Source organism: Heliangelus exortis, chromosome 1 (assembly GCF_036169615.1).
Source record: "Heliangelus exortis chromosome 1, bHelExo1.hap1, whole genome shotgun sequence".
In the NCBI taxonomy this organism is placed as follows: domain Eukaryota; kingdom Metazoa; phylum Chordata; class Aves; order Apodiformes; family Trochilidae; genus Heliangelus; species Heliangelus exortis.
The window spans coordinates 15311223-15322438 of NC_092422.1; the positions used below are offsets into that span (position 1 = coordinate 15311223).

The 11216-nt window shown below is 41.9% G+C and overlaps 1 protein-coding gene across 2 annotated transcripts; it reads right to left on the reverse strand.

The window, feature by feature from the left end:
* Nucleotides 1-357: 357 nt before the first annotated feature.
* MSANTD4 (Myb/SANT DNA binding domain containing 4 with coiled-coils) lies at nucleotides 358-10290 on the reverse strand. 2 transcript variants are annotated; one of them, XM_071734583.1, is made up of 3 exons: nucleotides 10183-10290; nucleotides 3915-4539; nucleotides 358-2288 (listed from the first exon to the last, which is right to left on the reverse strand). In XM_071734583.1, exons 2-3 carry the CDS (start codon nucleotides 4374-4376, stop codon nucleotides 1713-1715), a joined length of 1038 nt encoding a protein of 345 aa, XP_071590684.1. In that variant the 5' UTR covers nucleotides 4377-4539; nucleotides 10183-10290; the 3' UTR covers nucleotides 358-1712. The 2 variants fall into 2 exon arrangements, with proteins under 2 accessions (XP_071590684.1, XP_071590692.1); XM_071734591.1 differs by lacking the exon at nucleotides 10183-10290 and adding an exon at nucleotides 5027-5238.
* Between the last annotated feature and the right edge of the window lie 926 nt (nucleotides 10291-11216).

Here is an 11216-nt window from a genome sequence, read left to right on the forward strand (position 1 = left end):
CATGAGCCTTTCATCATATTCTTGTTCCTGCTCTGTCCAGCCGAGGAGGGGAGTGATAGAGCAGCTTCAGTGGGCACCTGGCATCCAGCCAGGGGCAACCCACCACATTCAGGAAGAAGAATCCAACACACTTCCTCCTGGGGCATTTTTATACAGCCAGGCTGCATCTCCTTCCTTTTTCCTTTGTCAAGTAAGAGCTGGTTGGCCTAAGTCCTACTCTGAGATGCCTCATCTCTCTGATTTACTAACAAGGGAATAAATACAGACACAACTCTAAGGTATCACAGTGCTGAGTATCAAGGTTTGCCTTCATAAGTAGCCCTGTTTCTCTGTGAAGAAACTAAGACTCAAGAGAAATTTTTGTTAGTTTTAGTCCAATTTATTTCCAATGTAGAAGCATACTTGTTTCAGTAATAAAAAAATAACATTTTCTTTGCAGAATAAAGGTAATCCTGTAGTGGTATAAATATATTTACTTGCACAAGAATCCATGTAAGTCACTCAACACATATTCAGACTCAGTATTCTCATAGTCTTAATTTTCAAGATGGAGTCAACAAAAGATGGGCACTTTCAGAAAGATGAGAAATGTGAAGACTGGCTGGGATTTAAACATGAAATAATAGAAAGCTTCCTTTTTTTTTTTTTTTAATTACTATTTTAAATTAATACACTGTTTATGAAAAATACTGACAGCTTTCAGCACTGACCATAAGTGTTTGAATAATTAAAACATACCATATGGTGTCATCCATAGAAGCCTCCTCGGGCTGCTTCACAGACATGACCTCAATGCAGGCCAGGCAGAACTAACATCAGGAGTGTTCAAGATCAGTGCTCCCTAGACTGTGCTCAGTCTGTGTCTGCACTCCTAAGACTCTCATAACCAGCTACTGTCTTTCAAACAAACCAGGTCTAGCAATTTACTTCAGAGGGCCATCAGACTTACCAGAATGTGTGCCTGTTCAATCAGTGAACCCCTCTGCTACATTAAGATGTGTGCTATATTCCATATAGCATTATTAATGAGCTGGTGAAACCAACAGTCCAGCTTATAGTAGATATGGTTGACATGTAAGTTTACCTAGTATTAATACTTCATGCAAAGGAAGAGTACTATTTTCTGCACTCCCATTTAGTTCACACCATGGAACAATTGTAGTTACAACTGCAGTGAATTTAACTTACACTTTAACTTTTAGATAGCTCTTCAACACTTTTTCCAGTTGTGGGGGTGGAAAACACCAAAAAGGGGGAAATTAAGCTTAATCACATCTTAACTCTGTGCAACTGCCTTCTAACTTAATCACTGTGTGGGCTATCATCAGCACCAGGCCCTCACAACATATGTTGATTTATTCTGATCCTTCCTTGCTGTTGGTACATTGAAAAAAGTACAAGGTTCAGCCTTGATTCTTCTCCACGTGTCTATGAGGACACCAAACTAATACAATACAATACCAAAGACAAGAGAACGCAACACTTAGTTCTGATACACTGAAAACTAATTTCACACATAAGCTCATTTATGTAGGCACACTGACATATTGAGCACCGTGGGGTTTTTTTCTTTTCTTTTTCTCAGTTTAACGTCAAAATTTTACTCTGAACAGGAGAATGTTAAGCCTCTAGGACAATGTCAGTATTATGAAAAGAACTATCTCTATTTTTCAAACACCAAAACACTAATGTTGACACTGCAATTGAGAAGTTCACTGCAAGTGACCCTCTCTCTGAATTCTAAGGCGCTCCTTCTCCACTTGCAAGCGTTCCTTCTCAATCTGCAGCTTCTCTGACTCAAACTTTAAGAACTGCAGCCTCTCTTTCTCTAACTGCAAACGTTCTTTTTCAAGTTTTAACTTTTCAGTTTCCAGATCCAGAGGCTGCATGATAGGTTTTTCTGTTTGGGTGAGGTCATTTTCCAGGGCAGGTTTTTCAGCATGCAGAGTCTCTAGGCGGAGTTTCTCCCATTCGATCTGCAGCCGCTCCTTCTCAAGCTGCAGCCTCTCCCGCTCCAGGTCCACGTGCCGCAGCCTTTCCTTCTCAATCTGCAGTCGTTCCTTCTCCACTTGCAGCCTTTCAGCTTCAATATCTAATCGCTGCTTCTCCAGCTCCACCTTCTGCTTCTCCAGGTTTATAAGCAAGTGAGAATCTTCATAGGCTAGCCTGGCTTGAGCAGTGCTCAGATTGCCAAACTCTTCAATGTGGGAGAAGTCTGGTAGGTCGTTTTCCTTTTTTGAATCTGGCAAAACTGAGGACAAAATTTCTTCTTCTTCCTCAATAGGAAACTGCAGAGAACAATGCAATAGACAAGACTTACATTCCAGTCTTTTTGTCAGAATAAATTTTTTGCATACAACACATTGGGATTTCTTTCACCTTTAAAGCCACTCAGAACTGTTTAACTCGCATGCTGTGAAATAGCCATGTTAGATGAAGAGACTGCTTTCTACCACTACAGAGGCTGAGAAACAAATTAATATCTAGTTATAAAAAAGGGAAAATAAGATTGTCAGTGGATATATGAGAACATACAGCAAACATAGGACGACAGATATTAAAGAGCATTCAGAACCATTGATAGAAACCTGGATCTCAAAGAGTCTGTTGTTCTTACTTTCCATATAGCTGAGTGACATTTATATAAGCCAATAGGAATTTGTTTTGACTAATGGTTTATCAGAGCAGCTGGATCCATGGGTTATGTGGAATAAAAGCTAACCCAGCCTTCCTTAACTTGATGTTTTCATTTCTAAAAAACATTGAACACTGACATTTTCACATGTTCCTAACCCTTCAAATTATATTATGTGGGTCAATAAACAGAACTTATTTAACCAATTTTGCATTATCACATTTGCTGTAAAGCTATTTATAGCACAGATGACTATGCTAGGACTACTGCTTTTGTAGGACTGTAACAACTGATGCAGAATTATACCCCTTGTGTGCTACAGATTCATGGTACACAAGGGACAACTGCCTCCCACAAAGTATGCTGGAAAAGAAAGGCAAGATACAGGTTCAAGGCAAGATACAAGTTCAATTTTCAATCAAGGAATGAAAGCCACTGCCAGTCTTTTAAGACTAGGGAAGACAAACACTGTTCTTCAGCAGCTGTCAGGCAGTATTCTCATTACCATTTAACAGGTTATGCTGATTTTTTTTTTCCCAGCACACATCTCAACTGAGCTAAGACATGAGTTGCTTCTCCTCCCCAAAAAAACCTAAACCAAAACAGTATCCCTTTTTGAAATTAGAACTATTTATTTGAATAGGCACAACAAAACTACCCAAGCATTTGACTTTACTCCAGCTGGATGCCTACCCCAGGACAGCCAAAAGTACTCCTAGAACCAACAATCTGTCTACACGATCCACAACTGCCAGTTGAATTCACACCAAAATTCCTGACAGAGGAATGGCTCAGTGACTTATTCAAGTAATATTTTCATACCCTGGCAGTGCATTTTAAGAAATGGAATTGGTACTGTATTTGTTTCTGTACCCGCAGGTAACATACTTTCATTTGTCAAAGAAAATTTGTGAATTTCTCTTCTCCATCAATTCATTCAGTCTAAGTACTAAAATAACCATTTTCCCCTCAACAGCATATTTCTATTACTGACTGAACTAATTCTTATCTAATTCCACATACAAATGGAAAATATATGTGCAAATACACAAAGTTGAGCAATATCAATTCAATAATCAATATCCAAGATCTTATACACAGTTGCAGGTTCCTGGAGGAGAATACCATCTTTTTGAAATGTATCTGTCTCTACAGCTTCTTTTATTCACACATTCAGAAAAAACATGAACAGATGCTATGAAGAAACACAGCAAAAAGCCCTTTGCTGAAATGAAACAGAGGCCATAATGTAAACAGCTAGTGTATGGCAGTCACTCACTTCAAAATTCTGTGGATCCTCCTCTTCCTCTTCTACTTTGATTTCTGTTAAAGATCCACCGGCTTCTCTGAAGTCAGTGATATTTTGCCATTCAAAACTAGATTCAATTGCAAATCCCATTTTCTCATCCATGTCTTCATTGAGAGAGTCATCTAAATTGGATGAAGGAAGGTGAAACCCAGCACCTACTACTTTGATGTTTGCATTCAGACGTTTTCTCTTCATGAGAGCTCTCCAGTCAAGGTATCGCCTTTTCACTTCTGTCCCTGTTCTTTGCTCTCCTTCACCTACAGCATTCACACACTCTGCTATTTCCTCCCAAGCTTTCCGTTTCATCTCATTAATTGTTGTATTAAGTTGCTTTGAAAAGAGCACGTCTCTCCTTTTTCTGATTTCCTTAAGGAGAGTTTGAGTTTCCTGAACACTAAAATTGCTTTTTCTTTTTCTTTTTAATTGTTTCATTTTTTCCAGCTTTAACCTAATAATTTCACCACAGTAGGCCACAGAGATGATCTGACACAAATCAGTTATTAATACAAATAAAAATTATAAGCCAATGAAAGCAGAGCTCATTTCTTGTGAATTTTCTCTTCACTTTGTAGTGTTTTCCTACTTGTCAGGCTTCCTAAGAGAAAAAGAGCAAACAACGTAAATCTCCAAGGTATACATGGTATATTGTCATTTAACCAACTTGACTGCTTAGTCAACATTTAATGAATGCATATTTGAACTGTTCACGTGATAGAAGAAAATGATTTTGTTGAACTCTGAATATCAAGGACCTATAGATACCATCTCTAATCTCACAATAATTGATTTATAATTCATATATCCATGTCACAAACCAGTGAGTTGATATTTCCATTACAAAAATACAACTATTTTCCTTCAGCTTTCAAGAGTTTAGCCAGATGGGATTTGCTAAAGGCTGAAATTTGACATAGACATTTCAGTTTCTGTGCTACATGGTTTCCAAAAGAAGCTAAAATTGTTACAGTCTGACTTCAAAAACATGAAATGGAGAATGAATTTCTGATTCATGTTAAAGGAGACACCATTTCCATTATAATAAAAACCAAACCAAACTAACAAAAACAACAACAAAAACCTACCCCCAAAGTTAAATTAAAGTGAATAGTTGGAAATTTTAGAGGCTCTTCTGTCTTATGTTAAACACAAGAACTGGAACAGTTCTGCTGAATGTGAGAAAATAAATACAAATAAATGTCATGTATTAGATATGTTTTATGAGGAAATAGATTTAGGAATAAGACATTAGATACCCATGGTAAAGCCCTCTTCTACCCTTCCCACACTGCAAAACATCCCACACTGCAAAACACCTCATGTTGGATGTGATGGCAGGCTGAAAGCTGGTCCAGTTCTCTACCTGCAGCAGTAGCTGCTCCTGTGCCTGATGCTGAAGAGAAAACTCAACACCACACCTGACAGACTGTTACACTTTCTGTACAGAGAGGGTCAAGTTTGACTGGGAGAAACAGAGACTATTAATGCAGTGATGAATATATCCTAGACCAGATTACCAACTCCCCCCCAAAAAAACCAAAACAAAAAAATGCAAAAAACCCTAAAACAAACAAACAAACAAACAAAAAACAAACCAAAACAAACAAACTAAAAATCTGGAAACAAAGACTGAATAAAAATTGGTTCTTGGTCACACATTGCTTGGTAATGGTCCAACTTAGGATTTATTTTAAACTTTCTTAGGCACCACACTGTCTACAATTTTACATAATCACAGAAAGTTAGAGGTTGGAAGAGACCTTGAAAGATCATCAATTCCAACCCCCCTGCAGAGCAGGGTCACCTACAGCAGGTCACACAGGAATGCACCCAGGTGGGTTTAGAATGTCTCCAGGTAAGGAGACTCCACAGCCTCCCTGGGCAGCCTGTGTCAGTGCCCTGTCACCCTCACGGTGAAAAAGTTTATCCTTGTAATTTGGAACCTCTTATGCTCCCACTTGTACTCATTGCCCCTTGTTCCATCATTGGACACAACTGAGAAGAGCCTGGCTCTGTCCTCCTGGCACTTGCAGGTAGGTTTAAATGGCTTTACACCAAGTAGGCCAATGATAATACTTGGTTAAAATATATACATCAGCACATTATTCAGAAACCCTCCATGTGGGGGATAACAGACATACTAGTTCAGACAGTGTTCTTCATCTCCCATGCACTCCTGACTGTAAATAAGCTGTACACCTGCAACATTTTCTGTATCAAGCAACATTCTTTCATACCCAACATGGTAGGTATGCTGCTATCAAGTATTTTTTTAAGTGTTGCTTTTAGGAAACTAGTTTACTGCTTTTCCTCTAAAATATTGCCCTCTATGTGCATCCGTTTACTTACAATGGTTATTAGCTAGGAAATGGGCAAAACAGTCCCAAGAAGAAATCAACTGCATAAAGCATGAGTGTTTATCAGCATGACCCACTCTACAGTGCTCCTGTGCAGTTACTTCCTGCCCTGCTGAAAATAAAGTACTAATCAGTTTTGAGAAAAGAGTATTATTAAAAAAATAATAAAATACTGTTCTAATGTTGACCCTTAACTTTACATGATCAGTTCTGAAAACCAAAAAACCAACAAATAAAAAAACCAAAAAACCCAAAAAAACCCTGCCATTTAAACAGTCAGATTTATACCACAATACTGTATCTGCTAAAATCAACTAAATTAACTAAAATTTACGTAATTTTTTGAGACCTTTTAGCTGATCTTTAAGCATCTCCTTTTACTTTATTATCAGTTTACCATGAAAAGATAATTGGACTTCCAAAAAGTAGCATCATATTTACTTGTCTCGCATTAAGTCAATTTATTTGGTACTTGCTGTGCTTTTCAAACACAAGCTATAGCATTACTGCTTTTCTGTTATTATAGCAACTGAATTTCTTGACCTATGTATCAAATTCTAAGGTTATTTTAAGTTTTTTGGGGTTTTTAACTTTGAGAAGTCACTAAGCAGGTAAATTCTTCATAGGAGTTACCCTCGCACAGAACAAATGAAGAGCGCTTGAAGAAAACTCACTGATATTTAGGCACCAATTCTGTACTGACAAATACAGAGATCAAGCTGTGATTCCTGGTTACTGGGCAATGACCAAGTACTCCAATCTTCACATTGACTTTGGATACTTTGCTAACTATGGAAAAATATGTTAGATTTTCCAAAGTACTTGCCAGTTGAACATGTAAAACTCCTCAAAGTGTTAGTAGATACTTGATTGTCTGTTAAGGTAACTAAATCTCTTGCTGATATGATGAATCACTGCTCAGCCACAGACCTTTACTTAGCCCCAGCTGGGATTCTCAGAGTTTTTGCCATTCATTGATAACTGGGAACTGCAGGATTTTAAAGACTCTCTATTTACCATGGCCTGGACTACATTTCTCCATGCTAGCACAGCAGGATAAAGTGGGCACAAGCATAGGAAAACAAAAAGCCTGGGGTTTAAATCCAAATTTTCATCATCATTATTTTCTAAATATAATTCTATATGAATGCAGGAGACACAGACAGCCAAGCTTTCACCTTAGCTCCAAAGGATGCTGAAAGTTAAAAAACACATGAATTGTCAGGTTACCCTATGGGGCAGTCCCAATGTTCCTGGTGCAGGTGTTTTGCATCATCTGCCTGATTTCTCCTGCCACTCTTGGTGAAATGCCTGATCTCGGTTTGGGATTTTATGCCATAAAATTAACACACAGCCTTTAGAAATTATAATATGGACTTGGAAACTACTGGCATGCAAATCTTTTGTTATGTAAAGCTTTCTTTTAGACTTGTTTTTTTTTTTTCTAGAACATATGTGATACAAACTCCGGAATTTCCCAGTAAAAGAACAGTAAAACCTATTTTAAAACTAACTTCTAATTGGTAAGGGCATCTTACCTTTTCTAACTCTTTCCTTTCTGAAAGCATATTGCCTCAATAAAGACAAATAATTTCTTATTAATATAAACAGATGTTAATGAATTGTCTTAACAGGATAATGACTCCCAAAGTTACATCAACTCCACTGTGGGACTGTTTGCCTTTCTGATGCATTAACTAAAAGGCATTACTATCTAAGTAAAGCTGAGGTTTTAGATATTCTGTTTTCTGCCACTGCAGGATGGTCTTCAGAATGTGGAAAAATTAACTGTAACGTGCTCAGATATGTAGGGGACAGATCCAATAATAAGCTAGGATTTGAACATGCTCAGGAAAAAAAAAAAAAAACTATCACAATTTTGAAAAGCATGGTTTACAAAAACATAACAGAGCATGTTTAAGTTTTGCTTTGATATGAAAAGATGAAATGTGTATTTTCAGAACAAAACCAGTACCCACAATTAGTTTTTTTCCAAAATCTGAACCTGAACTGTCTTTAGCAAACGATTATACACAGCACATAATACTTGCTGAGTGTAACAATTGGAACAACAAACAGGTTAACTCAGGCAAAGTATGGAGAGAGAAGCTCAGACGTGAAATACTCTTTTGATCAGATCAACCCACTTACACCACTATGAAGGGTAAGAGAATTCATCTGCAAGAAAAAAATTCCTTCTCAACTATATGACCAAAGGTACTTCTGGTACATAATCTGAGAAAAAACAATAAACTGACAATTAATAGCTACAGTCTGGTCAAGTGGCAGAGAAATTGCTGGAAAATAACAGAAGATGCAAAGAGCCCTTTACGTGACCAGTCATACACCCATCGAATGGCATGGAGCTAACTGCAAAGGCAAAATGTACATTTTCACTGACTGGGTGGAAATGCAAAGTACTGGCTAGAAAAGAAGAAACTATTTTGATCACATGGTGACAGAAAGATTCCATGGGTCTTCCAGAAGAAAAAGATGGCAACATGGAATTAGGAGTTTGAGGCAGCCCTGTCAGGCCAGAAGAATCCTATGGTCAAGGATGTCCTCATCACAGGAGTACAGAAACACAAACTACCTGTCAGGGGTGAAATGAAACAAGTATTGAAAACTAAACTAAACACTTCAGAAATATACCAACACTGAGTAACTACAACATATTCAACGACAGAGGTATCCACTCTGCCTCTGTATCTTTGTCTCTCCTTTGCTTGCACCTTACTATATTGCCATGTGCCAGACCAACAAAAAAACCAAGCAACCAACCAAAACAAAACCCCACAATGAATGCAAGCAAACAACAATACATGCATGCACCAGGACTGAAGGACTGCTGCTAGCATCAAACTTAAACTATTGTAGAAAAAGATACTTCTAGTTTTTTTAAAGGATGATGTCTTGATAGTTTTGACTTTTTTTCCCCCAAGCTTTCAGAGCTTATGATTGAAGAAAAAAAAATTTAAATGAGGAGGACCTGCCACTTTTTTACATATAATCTTTTTTGTAATAAAATTTCAGAGTCCAAGGATCTTTGCATGACACTAAAGCCTATGGCTTTCTGGAAAACTTTGCACGAGATTTGTAATGGATGGCTACCTTAGTTTGGAATAACTTTATGTTTTCCTGCAAGGAGATGGCTCACTAGAGGAGGATCTGGGTGACACTGAGCAGGTCACCAAGTGGGACAGTCCTTCCTGCAAGGAGATCGAGGTTTGAGCACCTGAGAACAAACCCTAAGGGGGCCAAACAATGCCTGACAATTTCAGGAAGCAGAGGGAAGTACCGAGGATTCAGCAGCCTGAACCCACAGATCGAACATCTGAAACTTCCCCTTTCCCTAAGCCAGCAATAGCGATAAATGCAGAAAAGCTCCCTCCGCGCTGGGCGTATTTCGGGGGGATGCGGGCGGCCCATCCAGCCCTGCCCGGCGGAACAGCTCCCGCCAGGAGGCGCCCGAAGCCTTGCGGGGAGGCCGAGGAAGGCAACAAAGGCAGCCGAGGGCACGGCTGGCTGCCCCGGCCCCGCGCACCCACCCCGAGCCATCAGGGCGGCAGCGAGGAGCTCCGGGGAGTAGGTGGCCCCACGGCACCCGCCCCTGCCGCGGGCCAGGGCTCCCCAGCAAGTGACCCGCGGGTGGGCCGGCGGGACCGGAGCTGCTGCCGGGAGGAGGGAGGACCGCCTGCAGCAGCCTCAACACCGCCATCAGAAGCCGAGGTCGGCGGAGCCCCACCGCGCTCTCCCCACAAAGGGGCCGGGGTCTGTCTGCACCCCGCATGGACACAGCCCCCCGAGGCAGCGGCTGCCTCAGCCCTGCCGCCGGCCGCCCCGCTCCCCGCGCCGCTCCCCGGGGAGCCGCGCCAACTGCTCACCTGCGCCCAACGGTCCCCTCCGGGTCGCTGGCCCTTTAACAGCCACCGCCCTCCCATTGGGCGAGCTGCGTGCCTGTCAATCCTTCTAGCGCGCCTATTGGATACCCGCCTCCACCACTTCTTCCCCCGTCCCGCCCCGACGCTCCCGGCGGGCCGGAATCCCCACACACGCTGGGAGCGCCACCGTCCCTCTCCCAGCGGGGCAGCGGCCGTGCACAACCCCCCGGCACTATTGGCTGTTGTCTCCGCTTGTCTTCCCGATGGCTGCCGCTGACTGGCTGGTGGCCCCCAACGCCCGCCTCCCCCTTCAATGAGCTTCCGGCGGCGGGGATCTCGCCGGGTCACGGAGGAGCCAGACGGGGCGGTCCTGGCGCCGCTGCCGTGGTCCCGCCTGCTGTGTCTGAGGGTGATGCGGTTGGCTGGGGAGGCGGGGAGAGGGCGGGTGCCTCACTGCTGCCGTTTGTAAGGGAGGGAGGAGTTCGGTCTCCCAGCGAGCCGTGACCCAGTCGACCCTATGCGGTCTGGTCCGGTCCAGCCCGAGGGTGAGGGTATGGGTGTGCCCTCTGGGCTTGTGGTGCCGTACGGGTGACCCCGGTGCCAAGGCGGGCCGGAGGCTCATGGCGGCAGAACTGCATTTCTTCCTGTACTGCAGTACCGAGTGGCTTGAGGGTATTTTAGTTTGTGACTGAAATGATGAAATAATATTTGTGAAATAGTGTGATAAAAGAGTCATCATCTTTTGGAACGCGCCGCTTTCGTGAGCCGCCATGGCGTTAATGTGAGTGAACACGCGTGGCCAGCACTGGTGCGGGGCTCTCTGTGCTCCGGCTCCTGTCTGCCCAGCCCCACGCGAGGTGTCAGGCACCCGCTCTTACACCACATCCTGTTGCCTTGGTAACAGCCTTTGTGCAGCCTCAAGGTCACTGCTTCCACGTAGATAATTCAAATTATGGAGGGTTTTCTCTAACTTTTCTACCTCTTTTGCCTGGCCTGATGCACGCATGCATTATTTTGTATATTTATTTACAGTTACT